The sequence below is a fragment of the Acartia tonsa genome, chromosome 6, assembly GCF_053477335.1.
Source record: "Acartia tonsa isolate MP-2025a chromosome 6, ASM5347733v1, whole genome shotgun sequence".
Taxonomy (NCBI): Eukaryota; Metazoa; Arthropoda; class Copepoda; order Calanoida; family Acartiidae; genus Acartia; species Acartia tonsa.
In genome coordinates, this window is record NC_137265.1 from 21733466 (window position 1) to 21756376 (window position 22911).

Below are 22911 nucleotides of genomic sequence, written 5' to 3' on the forward strand. Positions count from 1 at the left end.
TTGTTGTTAAAAATGTAAAAATAAACAACATGTTGAAAATGGACGTACGGACATTCTGGTAATGATTATAGAGTTGCTACGCTTTCTAACTCGTACCTAATTATAACAGGAATCACCATGCAAAATTTGAAATCGATAGGACAATTCTAACATGCCTAAATTAACGAAAAAAGCTATTTAAAAAAGTAAAAAAATCAACATGTTTAAAATGGACGTACGGACATTTTGGTAATGATTATAGAGTTGCTACGCTTTCTAAATCGTACCTAACTACTAAAGGAAGCACCATACAAAATTTGAAATCGATAGGACAATTCTAACATGTCTAAATTAACGAAAAAAGCTATCCGTGACGGACGTACGGACGGACGGACCGACCCTAATTATAGAAAAGCTTCGCTTTTAAAAAAGCATTATGTTAATAGGTACCTTTGTTGATTGTTATTGTCTGCATGTGGTTGGTCAAATATAACCAGCCTGGGGCTTATTGTCTCCCGCAGGGACCTCACTGATTCCGAGCGTTGTAATCCCTCACAGGGTTTACATTTACTCTCGTTTACTAAAAATAGTAAAGTTTTTTTAAAATTTTTAAAAACTTGTCAGACGAAAAATGTGAAATTACATTAAAGGAAAATAATAGAGGGGGCATGAGCTATATGTAACTCTACCCTTAGAGCAGGGATTTTGTCCCTATTTTGTATTTGGGTCGTTGAATTAGGCTATTAGCATCAGAAATATAAACACAGCCTACATAGTCCCTACAAAAGAACAAAAAGAAATTTGCTAGCAGAAGGAAAGTGTCTCTATAACTTAGGGCAGGTAGGTGTCTGGATTATACATCTATACCACACAGTTTAAATGTATCATTACACGAAAAGAACGTGCCTTTAGACCGTGTTTTATTTTACCTGAAATTCCGTTTTAGAAATCACAAAGTACACATACTTCGAACAACTATTGTCTATAAGAATAAATACCTTTCTGAATCTTTTCTTTAAGATCTCGGAGTCGTGCTCTTCGTTCACGTTTCTCATTTACCCATCTAAATCAGAATATTTAATTAGGCAATTAATAATGGATATACTTGGAATTTATGTCAGGGACAATTTAGGCTGCTACCATGGATATCACTTATTGGTAAGTTCATCCTGTAGGAGGGGATATGGTTAACGGGGTGCATATAAAGTATTTTTAATTTAGCCAGCTACTAGTTTATCTGTATTAGAGTATCAAAATATATCATTATATCAGAAAAATAAACAGTAATTTTTTATAATTTTATTTACTTATTTTTTATTTTATTGATTAACTTCCTAAAAACTACATTTCAAATGGTTAATTTAAACAAGAAATGGAATTTTTAAAATTCTTTATTGTGTTTAGTATGTGTTCTCTAGCGGGGAAAATATAAACTTATATTGTATGTGTAAAAATTTAAAGCCTATATTGATAATAAATTTCTGTTATGCAAAATTAACTTTTGATAACGTTTCAGCTTGCAGTAGAGATAACACCATTTCATGCAATAGACAGGCCTGTTTGATAACGCTTGTAACTCGCTATCATACAGGAAAATATCAATAATAATGTATGTATGCAGAGGCTTAGACAAGGGAATGTATCCAACCACCAAGGCAAAATTAAAGTGGGAGATAGCTCCTCTCTAAACCATTGAAAAGGGTCAACACACCTCTGATACTCTGCCCCCTCCCCTTCAAACAGCCAAGCTTCGCGCGTTAATTTACCAGTCAAAAGACGGGTTTTATTTCTACTTATGGGTATAATTGTTTATTATGTAGGAGGAAGATACCTAGGGGGTTTTACACCCCCCAACAGACAATAGATTTACATTCCTCGTGTTGTCTAAATTACTCCCCCTTACACCCCCACTCGTTTTGTTTTAATGGGGGGGGGGGGGGTTGTAAAAAATCTCAAGGGGGGTATACTAATTTTCAGGTGAGCTTCACGCATCCTCTTGGAAAAAAACCCTATGCAAGTCAATATGTATCATTTTGTATTGTTTTATACATTTGTTATTTCTATTGAGAAAATAATATATTCAGAAAAAGAGAAAAGTTGGCCTTAACCCTTCATTATGCATTGTTCTTAAAGACAGAAACATATCTTATATAAATTAGATCATTCTTTTCCATAGTAACCAAGATATAAATAAAATGACTTTATCATAAAACGTAACAGGATGTTTATCTGTCTGATTACACCGAGTGTTATCGGTAACCGCTGAACCGATATGATTCTCCTTTACAAAGGTGTATAACTATTTTGGGGGATGGTACCACCACCCTCCCAAGAAAAAGTTAAAATTAGAAGGGGGCCTATATGATATGCCATTAAAAGATCATTTTGCCAGAAAACAACAGTTTTACGTGTAGTCATTCAAAAGACTTAGACCTTAAATTAACTTAATAATAGAGTATCTACGATGCTAAATTGATTTCAGTATGCTTTATTCTTAACTATCTTATTGTACATACATCATCATATGTTAGGAATATGTCTGTATTTTATTGTATCTTTCCAATATGTATTATCATACTATCAAGATCGCCCCTAGTTTCAGGATCTTCGAATCATAATAGTTAACCATAATATCGTACTATGACAGCTTTCCGCATACTATGTATATAAAAATGTACAATTATAAAATTAGTCCTGAGATACCGATGGCACAGGATAAAGATTATACATATTTATATCCGTAGAAAACTGGATATAATACAATGCTATACATAATTTTTCAGTAGGGATGAGAACCGGTTCTAATTCAGCGGATATAAATCGGTTTGGAAGTTATACTGGAAAATCTTTTCTGCAAACAACTTATAAAATCAAAATACAAAAAAAAAAGTATTTTGCAAAATGTTATATTGGACATTAATTTGAAAATCATATTCTAATTTAAAGTTGTGAATCATTCAAGTCAAAGTTTGACTAAATTACTGAAACAAAAAAGTGCTGAATATATCATTGAACAAGGATCACAACATCCAAAAGTGGCGAAGCACAAAAAATATGAATGGAAATATTGACAATGTAAATTAGAGAGATGATCTTTATTGTTAATAACAAACAAATTCATTGGCAATAACAATGTATTTTTGTAGGAAGACTGACAGACAGACGGACCAGGTAAAGGGAATCTTTACAAAAAACTCATCAGTCTATCTTGATTAGCAGCCACATAATTTTAAAGAAAAAGATAAAATAATATAAAAATAAAATGCAGTTCAATCTTTTCTAAAATCTTAAATTAGTATTGCGAGCATATTTAGAATTTGGCCATGTAATTATGAAGATTAATTTTACATCCATTGTCCTGTCTTACACAGGGAGGAGGAGACATTTGGCTGTTTATTACACTAGTCACCAAAGTTTTACAATAACGTTTTCTTATTCGTTGATATAACAACTTTGGGGACTGTTATTGATTTTGATTAGTTGGAATATTTAATGACAAACGTTTAATCCACTAATTGTAATTTACAGAAGGGGTAATTTTGTGTATCATAATTAAGGATGTACACCAATTTAACGACCTTTGTCTTATCCCTTTAGATCATTGTTTCTTACATACCTTCTAAGAACATTTTCTCTCTTGGCAAACTTTTTATCTCTTTTCTCAATGTATTTATAATTAGCTGTTTCACACACCATACGAGATCCAAACAAAGGCATTGCGGCTTCTGAAATTGTTGAGAGTACAATGGACTGTTTATTTCACTAATCCCCAAAGTTTTCATAATAATATTTTCTTATTTGTTGGCTTAACAACTTTGGGGACTTTAGTGAATTGTTATTGGTTTGTTTATTTTATGTTGAGTGTTCAAACGTTTCAATTTTATGCCACAGAAGGGGTAATTTTGTGTATCATCATTGGGAATGTATATTAATTTATTGGCCATTGTCTTATCCCTTTAGATCCCTGAAGAGAGATATAAATATTAGGAACTGGTGAAGTTCACGGTAAAATGTGGATAAAATTTATGTTTCATTTTTTTAACATCAAATACTTTAAATGCTTCTAGCAGTCAAACGGATGAATATTCATATTATGTATCATTAAGATAGACAACCGAGGGTTATTTTAGGTAATTTGTAAGCCTTTCATTCTTAAATTAAAGAATCTCTATTTCCTCAATCCTATTAAAAAGAAAACAAAAGCACACTGTAAGTACAATATTAAATTTTTAAACAATGTTTCAAATAAACCTATTTATAGTTATGATTAATTGTAAGCAATAAAACCAGTATAGTTCTGTTTGGAACTTTTTAGCAATTCAATAGATGTTGACTTGACTTTAACAAAACGTTTGACCATTGATTCATTTGAAATTTGAATTCAAAAACTATAATAAAAATAAATTGAATCGTTTTTAGTGCAAAAGAAATTGTTAATCACTTATAATTACCCCTTTCATAAAAAAAATAATTAATTGAAAATAAGAGGGTGGGGTGGGGGGTGCGTTAGTATTTTTGTATAAAATTTATTTAAAAATAGGAGGGGGGTTATTAATGCTCAACAAGGTACGCTGAGTGAAAGCGTCGAATAAACCATTAAAAAAATAAATATATAAAATAAAAAAAAACAGAAATATTCATAACGACCTTGACATTATGAAAACTAAGATTGTTTAATAAGATAGTTCACAAAGCAAAGTATATAACTACTGCATTGAAAGAAAAACACACCACTTGGTTTCTACACAGAGTAAAATAATTCTCCGTATCAGGACAAATTTGGCTTTCAACCCGCCCAACCCATACTTGCATCCCCCCTCCCTCCCCATTCACTTACGCCTCTCCTAAATTTATTCAAGACATTTTGTCTGAGAACGAAAATCCATTATAATGACTGTATGAAATAATAAAGTATTTTTGAGATATTTTCTGATTAATATTTTTACTTTTTATCTCAATAATAATTACTACTATTTTGATTACTTAATTTGCTACTTTACTCAGATGCTTTGCTGATATAATTAAATCTCATTTGAGAAAAGACACATATTTGACTTTACATAGACCACTCTAAAACATAGAACATTCAGTTATTATAAATGTAGTTATGTTTAAAATCAAATTTAAATAGATCTAAAAAAATATTTTGCAGTTTGATTAAATTCTGTGTAAAACTATCTTAGTTGCACTAAATGAGAGCGTTTTCTTATTCCTTCCCAATTTCCATTCTTCTCCTGGTGTACCAACCATTTCGCCTTATTCCCCAGTTCCCCTGTTTCCCCATGCCTCGAAATTAGGCAAGAAATGCAAATATAACCTCTAGGAGGCACAGTGGAATTCAACGGATGTTTTGCACTTGATATTTTTGCAAGTTTAATGTCACAATGTTAATTTTTTTATATATTGATCAATAAGTTTGATATTTTTTAATTCGATGAGAATCAATTGAGATTTAAAAGTAATTTTTCATGGTTAAAACTTCACAATCTAAGCAAGAATTGAATACCATAAAAAATGTTGCTCAGCATTATATAAAAATGTACTCTTCAAAATTAATAGGATATTCAAGTAATAACTTTAGTCTTTAATGCTACACAATTTTTTTTTCTACTTCTGTATCAAATCTACTGTGCGGGAGGCTTTACCCCTCCACTCCCTCACCCCTCAGAGTGTCGGAGAGTGCATTAAATGAAAGTATTGGCTTTTCTTTCCTCCACCAAAATATAACACTTACTTCGCAACCACTTTGTGCCTCCCTTCCATATTCGTCTTCATTCACTTACACCAATAGAACAATTTAGCAAGCTCACAGAAGCTCTTTATAGTCCCTATTAAAAAGGGAAATTTTTAAAAAAAAATTTGCAAAAGTATCCCGAATGACGTCATTTTAGATTAATCCAATACTCAAATATGACGTCATTTGGGATACGTTGGAAAAAGTTTTTTAATGTATCCCCTTTTGTTATAGGTACTCTATTAGACCATTTAACAAATATATGTTTGAGAAAAAGAATTTATAATGCTTACTTTAGGTAAGAAGAGTAAGAAGATCCCAAAAGGACAAAGACTGTTTTTTTTATAGGAGTTGGAGGAGGGGAAAATTATTCTAAAAAAAATACCCAGGGGGTAAAAAATACATTGATGGAGGAAGGAAATTTACTACAACACCCCCCCCCCCCCCTCACTAACAATTTTGTAACTTAATAGTGTTAGAGCTCTTAATAAAACTGTCCCTGCCCCTCCTTTCTTTATTCAGTCTGCCAATCACACCTTAAATGTGATCCATTATAATCTGAGGAATTAAAGTATGACTGAACGAAGGGAATGTCACAGATTGTAAAAATCTTTTTTATTTAACCGATGTAATTTTGAAATGATATTCTTTTATATATGTGTACATAAACAATTTTTATCCAACTTGAAAATTTAAATGAGTTTTAAATTAATATTGTTATACTTTTAATGTAATCTTTGTAAGTAAATGATAAAGACAAATAAAGAATCAAATAATAATAATAATAATTTTGTAAAGTACCCTAAAAAAAACTTTAACATCGCTGATATGACTATGGCAAAATGTTTAATATTACTAACATTTTTCATGAAGTTTTGACGACGTGTCGATCATATACTTCATAAATATTTTTGAAAACTTTCTGCTAAGGTGATGGAACACCGTGATACTAAGTATATTACAACCAACCAGGGTTAATGTATTCTAAAGTTGTTTAATGTCAAAAGTATTGAAAATAATCTTGAAAAACGTTTTTCTTATGTAAATTATAAATTTTGATACAATACAAAATGTTGTTTATTTGATAAGATTAGGATCTGATAAAATCTCCTTTTTAGGAAAGTTCGATTGACTTTAAAAAGGATGATTATTCACACAAAGTATCACGGCAATAACAAGCTTAAAACTTAAAAAATATGAATTCTCATGTATTAATAAAGTACAAAAATTATATACTTTCTCTAAGCAATTCAGGTTTAGATTTCAGACCATTTTGAATTTTGATAACGAATCACAATCTTAATATAAAAGTATCAGGATCTCTTTCTGTATCTGTGTCATGGTTTTCCTTTACAGGATAGCTTCTCATAGGTCCTGGGAAAGTTTTAGGGGAGGGTACCACCAATTTTCCATGAGAAATTACTCTAGAAAAAAAGCCTCCCCCCAAAAGTGCCCCTAAAGTCCTCTAGGGGCGTAGCCGCTAGTTTATTATAGAAGAGCTGCGACACTAAAAAATTAGCCATAAATAAATTTGCTTCCTTGTATATACTAACTTTGGTAGAAGTAAGTTGTTGCTAATTGTCACGTACCCAAACTAGCATTATCTAAGATATTTATATACCTGTATACTAGAATAACAGGATGTCTTTATGTGTGTTTGTCAAATAAAAATCGCTAAAACGGTTTAACCGATCGTTTACAAATTTCCTGGGAAGTTTTTGTTTTTCCCCCCTCCCGGGGGGGGGGGGGGGGATATATTATCCAAAATAATTCTCCCTGAAGATTGATTTTTTTTATTATACGCAAAGAAATGAATACTGATCGAAAAAGAAGTTAGAACAGGCGAACGGAAGGATAGAACTAATTATAGAAAAGATGGACAGAACACATATTTTCTAGTAAGCCTTCGAAACCGATGGATTTCCGATGGATTAGAACTAGTTCGTAGTCTTACTAAAAAGACATGTATATCATCCTATTACAGAAAATTTTCTACGTATATTGAAATGAAAAATTATAAGATTAAAACTGGTTTTAACTTATAATTTTTAATTTTGATATCCGGGGAAAGCTATCTATAATACGATGTGATAAATAACTATTTTCTATATTAAACTGAATATCAAAGACCGAATATCAAAGAAATGGAATTGTAACTTTTTTGTTTGTAAATGTGCTAATAATATTAAAGTATTACATTTGTTCTTGTATAGCAATGAAGTACTGTACTACATTGCATTCTTTCGAATTTCTTTAAATCTAGATTCATTAAAAATTTTCCTTGTGCATTTATTTTTATTTTTGAATGCCAATATTGAAGATTTTACTGGTAAAACGATTAAACTGAATTTTTCCAGTATTTATGACGTAGATAACATTGACCTGACCATTGACGTCATTAGAAGAAAGGTTATATAAATAAAAATTGGCAGGATAACCAAGGGTTCTTAATACGATTAATATTAACTAGCGGCTACACTCCCTGAAACAGGGTCAGCCAAAGTATGATAATAACATGTATACTATAAGATACGTACTGCAGAACTATGCAGGCAAATCAAATAAAAATACAAATATTATGAGGGAAGTTAATCTTTAAGGAACGGAATTTCAGTGTTAGAAAATCTAAGTTTAGCACAATTTGGACTTTGTTACTATACAGCTATATAGTTTTATTTATAGTACAGCTACTCTGTAACTAAAGCCTGTCCGTAGATCACTTAAACAAAGGTAATAATAAACATACTCTCATTCAAGTTATACATCCACACACGCACACAGACCTGGTTAGACCAGTACTCTCATACACACACTTCAAAAACAAACTAAGAGGGGTTTGGCTTTCTTCATAACTTACTTGTCGCTTCGCCCCAAGCCTCCGAGGCGAGGACAGGAAAATAAACGGAAAACCACAACCATTATATTTCTACCCTGATATTAGTTAGAAATCAACCCAATCTGACCAGCAATTTCTGAGATCTTTTGCTTCAGACAAAAAACATTCCTACTTTAGATTATAGGATATATTAAAATTTACAATTTTGTCAGCTATCTTCGGTGGTTGCGCTACCTATGGACATAACTGTCCTAAAAGTGCATGTACATTCATACTTTTGATGCAGAATTACAACTATGCAAAAAGTTACTTTAATTTTTCCAAGTACTTCTGGATAAAGTCAAATTTGGGAAGTCCAATATTTCAATTTCAATATCTTCACAAGTTACGCCCTTAAAATTATTCCAAACTACTTTTGGTGCTTGCTTACATGTGAAGACCGGAGCACCGAAAACCCCCCCCCCCGCTTAGTTTTGACAAAAATCAAAAATAAGGGGGGGGGGGGTAGTTTTTTAATGTCTGGAAAACGGCAAGGAGGAAAAAAGCTCAGCAAGGCAAAGACTTAACCCCCCCCCCTTAATTTTGCGCAAAATTAAAACCTTTTACTGGCCCCCCTCCTCCTTATTTTCATTTTCTGTTCAGGGATACATCAATTACTAAAATCAATCAATAAATAAGGAAATTATGCCCCAAAACATTAATGTCCCTGTAATAAGGTTTCCCCTCTGGTATACTGGATTTTCTTGATTTACCTCACTCAACTTTCTGGCGTGTTGTACAGTGAAAAAACTACCCCCCCCTTATTTTTGATTTTCTTCAAAATTAAGGGGGGGGTTAAGTCTTTGCCTTGCTGAGCTTTTTTCCTCCTTGCCGTTTTCCAGACATTAAAAAACTACCCCCCCCTTATTTTTGATTTTTGTCAAAACTAAGCGGGGGGGGGGGGGTTTTCGGTGCTCCAGTCTACTACATGTAAGCAAGTACCCTACTTTTATATGCTAACGTGCCAGGAGTTTCAAGTAATTACTAATTTTTATGATGGTGGGGGGGGGGGGGTAACAAACATTCATAACCATCCCACCAAATTATGTTTCCTTTTCATTATTTAAAACAAGGATGACAGCACCCAAAAGTAGCGAAGCATAGAAATAAATATAAAAATCACGAAACAGTTTGCATAAAATATATGTTTGTATTTTTAAACAGATTGATAGATCAAATATATTAAAACATTGTTGCTCATTTGCTTATTGGTAAAGGGAATCTTCACTAAAAAGTCAGTTCTCTATCTTAAATAGCATTCGATAAATTCACTTTTCCCACTAAAGTTTTTCTCACAGACGGATGGATTTTCATTTCACATTTTAGAGTAGCTTCGATACTTATAAATATATTTGAGGTGGTAACTAATGCCATTATTTAAACTAAACGTTTTGAAATAAAGCTAGAATAATATAGGTTGGTCACTACAAAATAAACAATTCTATTATTGAATGGTTAATATTATATTTTTTCCTTTGTGGTAAGAAATAGAAACAAATTACAAAAAAACATGTTTCATCAATTGAACCATTCTTTAACCCCTCTCCCCCACCCAAAAAAAAAACCTTTAACAAAATTACTGTAGTATAGTTCAGTTTTAAGTTTTGGCTTAAAAGTAGAAACATCATTTACTCTTTATTGCTCTGTAAAAGTTAAGAGCACATTTAAGAGAACATTTAAGAGAACATTTAAGAGAACATTTATTTAGTTAGTCAGTTGCAATTGAGAGTCCTTACACAGAATACTATCTGGTTTGGGGTCGAGTCTTATTAGACCAATTCAGCTATTTACAGACATCCTACTACTTCAACTAGTTCAACACAGACAAATATTCCAGCTCTTCAGAGTTATACAGCTAATTAATACCTTTGTATTAATTAGACAGACAGTCATCCTGCTACTTCAGAGTTATACAGCTAATTAATACCTTTGTATTAATTAGACAGACAGTCATCCTGCTATTTCAGAGTTAAACAGCTAATTAATACCTTTGTATTAATTAGACAGACAGTCATCCTGCTACTTCAGAGTTATACAGCTAATTAATACCTTTGTATTAATTAGACAGACAGTCATCCTGCTACTTCAGAGTTATACAGCTAATTAATACCTTTGTATTAATAAGACAGACAGTCATCCTGCTACTTCAGAGTTATACAGCTAATTAATACCTTTGTATTAATTAGACAGACAGTCATCCTGCTACTTCAAAGTGCATAGTTAATTAATACATTTGTATTAATTAAACAGACAGCCATCCTACTGCTTTGGTGTCCTGACATACAAACAGACATCCCGCTACTTCAGAACTTTCCAGCTTAAATAATCAGTAGTTTGACTTATTAATATATTTAACCATTTCTAAATAAAGTATACATATTTAATCTTATTTATCCTAAAACTGCATTTAATCCAATATAAATAAATACTTAAAAAACTGTTTGTATTTTGAATTAAATATTGAATCTACTCTATCATTAACTTATGCAAGTCTGTCTATTTCACATTTGGCGCAGTCTTATTGTGCTAAGTGTTATTTAGACCAGCTGCCGGGTTAAAGGTGGGGGAAGTGGTGTTTAATTTGAATTCAATCACTTTTTGAGATTGTTTATCTCGGATTTTTCACAGTTTTTTTTTTATATATTTTTATATTTATAACTTGGTTTATATTTCAGGTTTCTGTGGAATTTCACTCTTTAACGTTTTCTGGTCTAAATTTCAAGGCGAACCTAGTTTTGGTGCTCGGATATGGCTGATGATAAAGGAGAGCGGGGCAAAAGTGAGGGCAAGCGTGGACGGCGGCCTAAGCGGCCTCGGGAGGCAGAAAGTCAGGATGACGATGGAACCCCCGATAATTGGGAGGAGGATAATGGAGGCGGGGATGACGATGCGTTTGATGATGTTGGTGGAGGTGCAGGTGCTAATGCAGAAGTGGAGTCGGCTCTGGGTGCTGTGGAGAATGATGCTGTGCCTGAAAGTATAAAGAAATATGTTAGGGCAATGATAAAAGAGCATACGTCTGTTAAGAGCCGAGTGGATCGGTTAACCGCGGCGAATAAACGGCTGGAGAATAAGGTGAAAGAGTTCAAAAGTTCAGATGAGCATAAGAAATTAGGTTATGATGTTGATTTGGCTACTATCAAGAAAAAGGTGGCTCAATTGCCACCAGATGGCGACATTGGTGGATTCTTGTATGAGACAAGTTTGGGGGCTAGTGTGGCTACAGCTAAATCGATGGGGGATGATTCATTTAATGCATCTTTTATTAATCGATTGAGTGTGGAGGCTAAATTGGATTCTACTAGTTTCGAGGCTAAGAGGGTAGAGAGTGCTCCTGGACATTTGAAGTTTTCGCAGATAGATTTTTTGGGTCCAGCTGGTAATGGTAATTGGATGAATGTAAGTGAGAGTTGTTTGACCGAGTATGAGAATCAGTTATTGGATATATTTCCTTTAATCGAGGAAAGGGCTGAAGTGCTTAAGGCTTACAAAAAGGTGGCTGGTGGCAGTGTCAGTCAGCAGACTGTAGAGGGACAGTTTAAGGAGTTTTGTCTGGTAAGGGGTGTCAAGTGGGACAGTGATTTTGTGCGGGACGCTCCATTTTGGGATGGAAATATTGATTTTGAGGATTATTTTTTGTCCTTGTGGAGGGTTGCTCGGTTCGCAAAATTGGGGGATCCCATGCTTTTCAAGGATGTGTTGTACAATAGGATTTTTGAGTGCAAGGGAAAGAAAATGGGGAGGCTTATTACTCCGGAGGCTAATGCCTCCCTGAGTGCTTTAGGTTATTACCTGTTGATAAGGAGGTTGGTGATACCGTTTGCAGATACAGAATCAGCTACTGAATTCTTCTACGCCCTGAAACAAAAGAGTGGTCAGAATGTGGATGTGTTCTTTAATGAGAAATTACGGTTGTTTAGACTTATGCATCCTGGTCATATTTCTAAACAATCTTGGCGTGATTTTTATAACAATGTGGCGAAGAATTTAATGTTTACAGATTTAGCTAGAGATATGGCCAACTTTGTTGAATCTATGCATTACCTGGAGGATTATAGCTCATTCTTGACTTATTTGATTCGTAGAGGTCAACATTACATCAGCTGGGCTCATTCTGGACACATTTCACCTGAAAATGTGACGTCATGTTATTCCCAGGCTATGGAAGGGTTGAAATTGGAAGAATCTAGGGAGGTGAAATCTAGGCCTGTGATTAGTGAGGTGCATGTATCCGATTTGGCTGACAGAACTGGGACTGGCGATAATAATGCTTGGATTGAGGGGAAGGATGATATCCCTTGGGATCAAGTTGAGAATGTGATTGGGGCTTTGAATTCGAAGGCTAAGAATATGATTTGTTGGTATTGCGGGAAAGAAGGACATATAGTGGCTGATTGTTGGCAGAAGAGGGATGGTAAGCCGCCTGCCCCTGATTCTCGCATAGGTAAGACCAAGGCTAAGTTCTTTCCAGTCAATAATGAAAAGGGAGAGGGGCCTGGAGTGCCTAATAATCGGGTGATACCTGAGCAGTTTCTGAAGAAATCAGTCAATCAGAGGGGGCCGGCTGTGGATTCTGAAAAAAGCAGAGATGAAAAACAATACGTGGCTATGATTGCTGAAATGGCTAGGTTCAATTATCAATAATATCCTATGTAGTAGTGTGATGATTGATTCGATGTATAAACCTTATTTTATATATTGTTTCTTTGTTCACATATATTATATCTAGGTTATATTAGTGTAATTGAGTTTTTAAGCTATGTAAAATTTGAAAATTTTTGCTGTTTTGTATTCGGATAATGGCTTTCAATGTTGTGAAGAAGTTTCTGTTTTTGTTTTTTTTAGTCAATGTGTGGAGGTGCTAGTAACTGTTAATGGGAACAATATATTATATAATACATTTAGTACAATTAAGTATAAAATTTGGTAGGTATCTAAATAAAGTTTTAATGAATATTAAACCTTTGAGGGGTACTTACTTGTGTTGCAAGGAGTTTGGTGTCTAGTCACGAGGGGCTGGTGTTCTGCAGGCTGTGCATGACATAATATGTTGATCAGTATGATGGCGGCTGGTGGATGGCGGAGGGCTGGCTGCTGTGTTGTAGATTGATGGCTTTGTATCTGAAATTTGAAGTTAATTAATTAAATATATACATTAATTATTTATAACACGACATTGAAATTTTAATCCGACGGAACGGTGGCAGAAGTTACTAGGGCTTTAAAGGGATCGTGAAGTCTTGAAGATAAAGAAAGAAAAATGCCTATTTGCGCGGATTTAGAGTTTTTGTACCAGGAGCTGATATTACAGTGGAGGAATTAGGAATTGTTGATACAGGAAATAATTTTAATTCTTTAATATCTAGAGAAATTTTTGATAAACATGAAATTGGTTTCTGTCCTGCTAAGTTATCAGCCTATTCGGTAGATTAAAAGAAAGTTAATATTATTGGATATGTTGAGTTAAAAGTTAGATTTGTGGGAACCAAGCTGCGTTTACAGAAATATTTTATGTACCTGAGGTAACAGGCAAGTTGGTGAATCTCAGTTCTGATTTCCTGAAGAAAAATAAAATTAATATTTGTTTGAAAGTGGATAAATTTGAATTTCATGGGGAATCTGTTCCTATTAATTCTTGTTTACAAAAACAGGTAGTGGCTGAACCTACTCTGTCAGGGATAAAGGAGGGGTTAACGTAGTTAATGCGTCGATAAAAACCTATTACCTTGCTTAAAAATGTGAAGATGGGGCACTGTTTTGTCATGGACAATCTGGATTCCACCTGTAAGAAAACAAAAAATGTGTTAAAGAAACCAGAAAAGTTGTCAGGACAGAAAATGCATGAGCGAGTACAGTTTATTATTCAACAATTGAAGTTAGAGGAAAATCAGATGATTAAGGAAAATCCAGAATTGAAACCGAAGATTATTAAAATTTGCAACGCGCCATCCTTGTTTTGTGCTTTGATGGACAAGGTGTTATCCATTTTACTAGGGATGTATGGTTTCTGTATCAGTTACCTGGATGATTTGATTGTGTTTTTGGTTAGTCCAGAGGAGCATGTAGAACATTTGCAGACGTTGTTTCCGGTTCTCAGACAGGGCAACCTGGAATGGAATCTGGATAAGTGTGATTTACTGACTAGAGAATGCCACTATCTGGAGCATATTATTAGTGCCGCCAGATTGAAGATGAATCCTTCATATTTGGAACGGATTAAGGATTGGGGCAAGCCTAAGACAGGAAAGGAGTTACAGAAATTTTTGGGATTCACTAATTATTACAAACGGTTAAGTTTGTTTTAATCATAATCTGCTTAGCTTATTTTCCAGGTATATATTTACGTGTCAGCTAGTTGATGCTAAGACTGAGACAGCAGTGAAGGCTATTTTGGAGAATTTTGTACCTATCTATGGTTTATTTTGGAGAATTTTGTACCTACCTATGGTTTATTTTGGAGAATTTTGTACCTACCTATGGTTTATTTTGGAGAATTTTGTACCTACCTATGGTTTATTTTGGAGAATTTTGTACCTACCTATAATTTATTTCGGGCTTTGAGATCTGACAGAGTTACAAAAAAAGGGGGTAATGAAAGGATTGGGGGTGGACACCGTTTTAGTTCCTTTCAAGAATCCAAATTTGAATCTCGTGGAAAGACAGAACCAAAGTTTGTACGCAGCTTTAAGAGTAGACAAAAATCATGAAATACTTGGGAGAAAAAGAAAAAAAAAATTACCTGTGGCAACATTGGTGATTAACTGCTCCAAGAGCTCGAGGACAGGTTATTCGTTTTTTGGTCGTATTTGGAATTTCTGAAACATATGGAGGATATAATTAAGAGAATTTTAACAAATTCCAAACTATATTTGGAGGTTCAAAACAAACACAGAGTACAGAAGGAAGCATTAAGAGTGACGTGTCCAAGAAGTTACAGTCTTTCTATGGTGGGCCTTTTATTGTGGTCAAAAAGTTTTCGGATGCTTTGTATGAATTAGCGCCTTTTGGGAATCACCCCCTCCTTCAAGGGATTGAACCTAAAAAAATATTATGTATCATTCAAGTCAATGTTGAATTCTGTTTTAAAGGGACTGTGTATGAAATATCTCCCTTTAAATATATGATGGCGGTTGAGTCTGTAGTACCTGTTTCTAAAGCTGGAACGAGTGTTTATGAGGTCAATTTTCCATTGGATTAGTTGTTTCCATTTGCTATCTTTGCCTGAAAAAGTGGTGACGATTAAAATGAGTGGGTCAGTAGCTAAATGGGATACAAAGAGGAGGTTAAATCTCAAGTAGGAGGTCCTGTGGTACATGTGCAGATTAATAAATATAAAAGTTTTATATATATGTTTATATAATGGAGATTCATTAAATTATTGTTTAATTATTTTAATAACAAATATGTGTTTATTAAGCTAGTAAGTTGGAAAGTTGATCTACAATAAAAGTTAAGTCCAGTTGATAGTTGGAACTGAGATTGTGAGCAATTAAATCATAATATCGAGTTATAGTGGTAAACCATCAAAATCAGGTAAACATTTTTACTTTGTCTGGTTTTGGGAAATTGTCTTTTACATTTTTATGTGATGCTGAAATGTACCTGTATTAATGACAGAGTGGAATGGCAGAACTGTGAGATTCTGATTGTGATTGTTCGGTTTTTGGGCTGGTTCACAACAGATCACAAGAAGATAGGTGTCATTTCAGTAATTTTTGGGCTGTAGAAATTGCAAATATCACCTTGTTTATTATTTTTAATTTTAAATATGGCGTCTGAAGTCATGGTGGCCAAAATTGGTTGGCGATTTCTCCACATTTTTCATTAGGATTGGAGTAGGAGGAAAAATTGGCATTTTCAGATTTTTTTGATGGATTTGTATTATTTTATTCCTGAATAAAATAATAAATATTCCTGATGTGTTTTTGTGGGTTACATCAGCCAAGCTGAAATATGTCCTGGATGCATAAAGTGGAGGAGAATAGTGTTTTATTGTTGCAGCTGACTTCTATATATCATCAAGTGGAAAGGATTGGTTTGTACATTTATTATGGTTGACTGATAGCTGGCAGCATTTTGTCATGGTGGTGATTGGCGCGGCTGGAGTGTGAAATTTTCTTGGTATCTTTCGATTTGTACCTTGGCATCCCTGACATAAAATTGATATGATGATTCGTATAATGTAATCTGTTTTAAATGTCGTCTTAAATATAAAAAAATATTGAAATTGTAATTATCAGGAAAGATGGATGATAGAGAGAGACATCGGCTGGTTCCTGGTCGGTTGCAAGAGGAGCACGAGAGGTCTTTAGAGAGGTTGGAGGATGGTAGGACCAACAGGCGGCGGGTGGTGTACAGAAAGGATGATAAGGCTGGTCCCAGTAGAAGACAGCATAAGGATGGGCGGCAGGTGGTGTACAGAATGGATGATAGGGCTGGTCCCAGTAGAAGACAGCATAAGGATGGGCGGCCCAGGTATGAATTTAATGATGAGTTTCTGAAGTTTCTGAAGAATAATGATGATATTGGCAACGACGGTTTGGAAGTGAATCTTGATGCATGGGACAGGTGGCCGAGCGGTCAAAGTGGTCTGGAGGAGGGCGAAGGAGGGTCAGGAAGAGGTGTGGCCAAGCGTCCTGCTGTTGGGTTAGATAATTTGGGTTCTAAAAATAAAAATTTGAGAGTAGAGGTGACATGTATTTTAAAGGTGGAAGCAGTAGTTCAACAGGTGGAAAATGCTTTGACAAGTCATGGGGCCAGTGTGAAGGGGGCTAATTTAGACATGTCACAGAAAGAGGCAGAAGTTCAGAGACATTTGACAAATATATTCAGCGAGATCAGGCGCAAAATAAGTAAAGATCTACCTGCTGTACCTTGGCAGCTGCAACAGGCTGGGAGTACCAGTGGGGCGGTGGCTGCCAGTGAGGTGATGGTGGTTCAGGGAGACGTTCCAGATATTGGTGCTGAGTTGGAGGTTCAGGCTTCAGTGCCTGCTGAAGAGGGTTCTGTAGCTGCTGCTGTAGATAATGCGGTAATGGCTGCTGATGTAGATTCAGATTAGTGAAGCCTTGACGGCGTCAGGAGGGGGAAAATGTAGTATAGTTCAGTTTTAAGTTTTGGCTTAAAAGTAGAAACATCATTTACTCTTTATTGCTCTGTAAAAGTTAAGAGCACATTTAAGAGAACATTTAAGAGAACATTTAAGAGAACATTTATTTAGTTAGTCAGTTGCAATTGAGAGTCCTTACACAGAATACTATCTGGTTTGGGGTCGAGTCTTATTAGACCAATTCAGCTATTTACAGACATCCTACTACTTCAACTAGTTCAACACAGACAAATATTCCAGCTCTTCAGAGTTATACAGCTAATTAATACCTTTGTATTAATTAGACAGACAGTCATCCTGCTACTTCAGAGTTATACAGCTAATTAATACCTTTGTATTAATTAGACAGACAGTCATCCTGCTATTTCAGAGTTAAACAGCTAATTAATACCTTTGTATTAATTAGACAGACAGTCATCCTGCTACTTCAGAGTTATACAGCTAATTAATACCTTTGTATTAATTAGACAGACAGTCATCCTGCTACTTCAGAGTTATACAGCTAATTAATACCTTTGTATTAATAAGACAGACAGTCATCCTGCTACTTCAGAGTTATACAGCTAATTAATACCTTTGTATTAATTAGACAGACAGTCATCCTGCTACTTCAAAGTGCATAGTTAATTAATACATTTGTATTAATTAAACAGACAGCCATCCTACTGCTTTGGTGTCCTGACATACAAACAGACATCCCGCTACTTCAGAACTTTCCAGCTTAAATAATCAGTAGTTTGACTTATTAATATATTTAACCATTTCTAAATAAAGTATACATATTTAATCTTATTTATCCTAAAACTGCATTTAATCCAATATAAATAAATACTTAAAAAACTGTTTGTATTTTGAATTAAATATTGAATCTACTCTATCATTAACTTATGCAAGTCTGTCTATTTCACATTACATTTAAGTTTAAAAACCTGGACCAAATATAGCTAATTATTTGATTGCACGACTTTCAGAATACATTTGTATTTCTTTAAGGGCCAAGGCATTTACCTTGAATAATCAATATTTGTCCTGAGACTGTCAATTCAAGGAATAACATCGTTACATTGTCGAAATAGGTTTATAATAGTAAGGGTAATGATAAAATATAAATGGAATATCTATTTATTTTATATTTACATTTATAAAACATTACAAAAAACATTTCAAATTTCTTCAATAATTAGTACAGAAATTAAGAGAAACAATATTCCAAATACTCAATTACTTTTCTGATTTCACATCCTTCCCTGTTTGGTTTCACTGTTGTTGGCCGTTGTGTTGTGGTAGTTGTTGTTGTTGTTGTTGTTGGTATTATGAGCGGTGGGGGAATAGGCCTGGCAGTGGTGACTGGCAAGGGTGCTGTCACTCCTTGGGTGGGAAACACAGGCACGGCATCAGAACAAAGACCGTTATTACACTGCTGGTTTGCCTGGCAACGGGAGCAAGCATTTCCCGATTCTATAATAGATTTACCTATATAGTTTCCTGCAGGTCCATAGTTACACACATAGTATTCAGCGTTAAAATTTGAAGATCCGAGGTACCCGGTATGTCCGATAAAATGGCAGCCAATATACTTTGTCTCTGCCCAAATCATCTGCGTGAAATGTCCAACGTTGTTGAGACTGTTAAACTGAACATTTGATGGATTTCCACTGAATAGATGGACTTCGTCATACCAGCTCTCTACAGGCTTGTTCCATTTAGCAGATGGGGTGGAGCGCGTACCAGCTATATACAAGTTTTGTCCCACCTTAAACCTACAGACATCATTTTGATCATGCCTGAAATCACACTGCTCCGCCCAAATCTTGGCTCCATGGGCCAATTCCTCGTCCCAAACCAGTTCCTGCATGTTGGAGGCTGTATATCTAAAATTAGGATCTTGTCCATTAGCAATTTTTCTTCGGATATTATTGTGAAGATCCAAAATTTCCTGCCTTTCTTGGGTATTTACATCTGAGTAATATACCTGTCCGCAGGACCTAGATCTGGCAGGATTCTGGCAGTACGTGTTGTCCAGGGTGGAGGACCCGTCCAGAGAACAATATTCACAAAGCTGGCCAAGGATGGGAACGACCAGGAAAACAAAATATATCCAGGTTATCATTTTTCAATACTAGAAAACAGATAAATTACTTAATAATACAAAAGCAAAACTTAAACTACAATACAAACCGTAAAACATTTTATTATATACCTATTTTGTTCTAATGATAAGATATCACATATTTCAAAAATTCATATTGTTATCGAAATTTTGAAATTAACCTTTTCTAAAGGTGATAACAGAAAGGGATTATCAATAAATTATTCTACTCCTCCCCTAAAATACGTTCATGAATTTTAAGCATAGCATTTCTATAATTATGGTCTGTCCGCCTACACTGTCAGAATTTTGGTAATGATGAAAGATTCTTAAATTCAGGCATGTTAGAAATATCCTATAAATTTCAAACTTTGTATGTTTATTTCTTGAACAGCTAGGTACAACTTAAAAAAACGTAGCAAGTCTATAATCATTATCTCAAAGTCTGTATGTCCAATTTAACATTTATGGGAATTATAATGCTAAGTTTGGAAATAGGAAAATATCTATAACATGCCTCAATTAACTATTTAAGATATTCTTTGCGGGTGGACGGACAGGCTTAAGGACCGACTGACCATAAATGTAAAAAAACCTTTGCTTTAAAAATTATTTGCTTTAGGAATGTGAACCAATTTAAGATTTAAGTCCGTAAGTCCGTTCAGTACAGCGAAGATAGTAAATCTAAGATTATTAGAATTGTCCTATCTATTTTAAACTTATAGTGAATCCTGTAACAGTTAGCCCGGCTAATTATGCAAAGCGTATCATCTCCATATTAAAGTATTGAATTGTTAGTATGTCCATATAAAGCATCCTGTATTATAATTTTGGTTAGATTTATACAGAATTTTTGTATAGACTTATCTAAAACGAACAAGCTAATATTGCTTGTTTCACTTCTACAAGAGACAAAATGAATTGAAAATGATTGCTAAAATCGAAATATATCTCATGTCTTAGAATAGTGTAATTTTGTTTAAAATAGGTTGAAAAACATACTAACTTTAAAATATAGACTTATCATTAATTACATTGCTTTCAAAAACGTTAATAGTATATCTTTTTTAATTTTCAGTTATTTGACAGTATAAGCATATTGTCATCCTTGTTTATAAAGTCTTTTAGTATTTCTACATTTAAAAGCCAAGACATTGTTTCTTGGATAAAATTTTCATAGAATGGGATGGGCAGGGGGGTGATTGTGCTTTAACAGGAAATTGCCTAAAATATAAAGTACAACCTTAATTGAAAGGGGGACAAAAAGCCTGCAAAAAATGCAATTGTAGAAAATGTTTGTTGCAATGCAAATTTATGAATAGATTTTGCAAATGTTTCATAAGATAGTAGTTGGGGTTTTACTTTATGATTATTTTCTCAAATATCTAAAAACGACGGTATTTTTCTCGTTTTTATATTTATCTAGTTCATCTAGTTTCTTTTTTACTTAATCAATTTAAATGGTAATATTTAATCAATTTTAGGTTGTAATACATCGGATATTTTTATCGGTCTCGAATGAATACGAGAAAACATTTTTTTCAGCAACAAATATTTGACAAATTTTGGATTTTTCCATATAAAGACGACCTACAATATTATTCTTTTAAAATCAACATAAAAGAAAAAGCATTCACCTTTCATACATTTATTAATCATTTATACAATAATGTTTTTGTTATTAATTAAATGTGCAGTAATGACATTTTATTTTGATTTGAAAATATGAAAATATCTAATAGACTTTTGTCTTTAACCAAATAAAATGAATACTTTTCACATGAAAAGTGTTGTCTAATTTTCAATAGATCAACCAATTCTGGCGATTTGTATACCTAACTTAATATGAATCCTCTTACAATACATGCATTTGATAAACTTCATGAAATTTAGTTTTCAAGTCTAAGGTATGTAGAATTACTCTGTGTGTGCATTGATACCAGGCTGCCAGTTGCAGGACGCTCCAGGTTCTTGCTCCATTTCTCCAGAGTGCCAGCAACCTCAGATAAAGGAGTCCAGGTTGAGAAATCTGCATTCGGCATAAATTTCCTAAATAAATATCCTTATGAAAACTTACAGAAATATTGCACTTTGATTAAAATTTGTTAAAATAATCAATTTTAATACTAAACTAACTTTGTTTCTCCATCTGAAAGAGTTCTTCGTAATATTCCTTTAATCTAACGCAATTTCGCAATTATTATATAATTATTAAAACCAAAATTAAACAATTTAAAGGAACACAGTTATAGTGTCTGACTGATTATGACGTAACAAAAAAATTAGCCAATGAGAGGCCACTATAAATTTTACCATTGGTCAATAGCGGCCTCTCATTGGCTATTGTTTTTATTACGTCATAATCAGTCAGACACTATTACTGTGTTCATTTAAAGAATTGGTTGATAATATATTTAAAAACAGTGAATTGTGTAATGAAACAGTCATTGTGATTGAAACTTGTTCATAGGAGTATCAAGAGTGACAGGTAGGATTCCAAGTGTACAGGATCCATCTGGAAGCCCTGATCCTTGCCTACCAACCTGTTCATAGGAGTATCAAGAGTGACAGAAAGGATTCCAAGTGTACAGGATCCGACCATCGGGAAGCCCTGATCCTTGCCTACTAACCTGTTCATAGGAGTATCAAGAGTTACAGGAAGGATTCCAAGTGTACAGGATCCATCTGGAAGCCCTGATCCCTGGCCACCCAGAGATTTGACCAACTGGTGGACAGCTGCCTTTGCCATACCATAACCCATCATTCCTGCACAATCATTGCTATTAATATCATCCTAACATTATTGTAACAGGATGTCCATCTGTTTCCATCGACAGATTGATATGTTTCTCAAGAGCTGGATCTTTAAATGTGTAGCCGTTGCCGTAGTCGAAGCCGTCGCCGTAGCCGTGGCCGTAGTCGTGGTCGTAGCCGTAGCCGTAGCTACGCTACTGCCAGTGCTGCCAATAAAACATGGATTTTTTAATGTTTGAAGTTTTTACGTATTATTAATATCATTTTTTCGTATTTTTACTGAAAATTCAAAAAGTGGTTGTGATTTAAAGATCGCATATAGCCGTGGCCAAGCGTAGCCAATTTGATTTTAAGATCGCTATTATGTTAGT

General features: G+C 34.1%; 2 protein-coding genes and 1 long non-coding RNA gene across 6 annotated transcripts in view; all 3 read right to left on the bottom strand.

The window, feature by feature from the left end:
• Positions 1-22911, bottom strand: part of LOC145322101 (dihydropteridine reductase-like) — a 100959-nt gene that overhangs the window by 4231 nt on the left and 73817 nt on the right. Inside the window, exons 2-4 of one of the 3 annotated variants that reach the window (XM_080163883.1) lie at positions 3596-3705; positions 978-1042; positions 430-559 (exon numbers count right to left, since the gene is read on the bottom strand). In XM_080163883.1, coding sequence (XP_080020009.1) covers positions 430-559; positions 978-1042; positions 3596-3696 — 296 coding nt within the window. In that variant the 5' untranslated portion in view covers positions 3697-3705. Of the gene's footprint in view, positions 1-429; positions 560-977; positions 1043-3595; positions 3706-21418; positions 21836-22329; positions 22553-22911 lie in introns of those variants that run through there. The other 2 variants (XM_080163886.1, XM_080163884.1) reach the window with 2 other exon arrangements.
• LOC145322089 (uncharacterized) lies at positions 11490-16550 on the bottom strand. Of its 2 annotated transcripts, XR_013880503.1 has the most exons (11): positions 16191-16550; positions 15734-15809; positions 15328-15403; positions 14609-14695; positions 14314-14370; positions 14106-14146; positions 13568-13709; positions 13111-13161; positions 12633-12717; positions 12381-12446; positions 11490-11559 (listed from the first exon to the last, which is right to left on the bottom strand). It is a non-coding gene; the product is annotated as an uncharacterized LOC145322089 (long non-coding RNA). The 2 variants fall into 2 exon arrangements; XR_013880504.1 differs by lacking the exons at positions 11490-11559; positions 12381-12446; positions 12633-12717; positions 13111-13161 and having other exon boundaries at positions 13511-13709.
• Positions 18888-19849, bottom strand: LOC145323307 (venom allergen 5.02-like). Its single transcript, XM_080165739.1, has one exon. It carries the CDS (start codon positions 19805-19807, stop codon positions 18890-18892), a length of 918 nt encoding a protein of 305 aa, XP_080021865.1. The 5' UTR covers positions 19808-19849; the 3' UTR covers positions 18888-18889.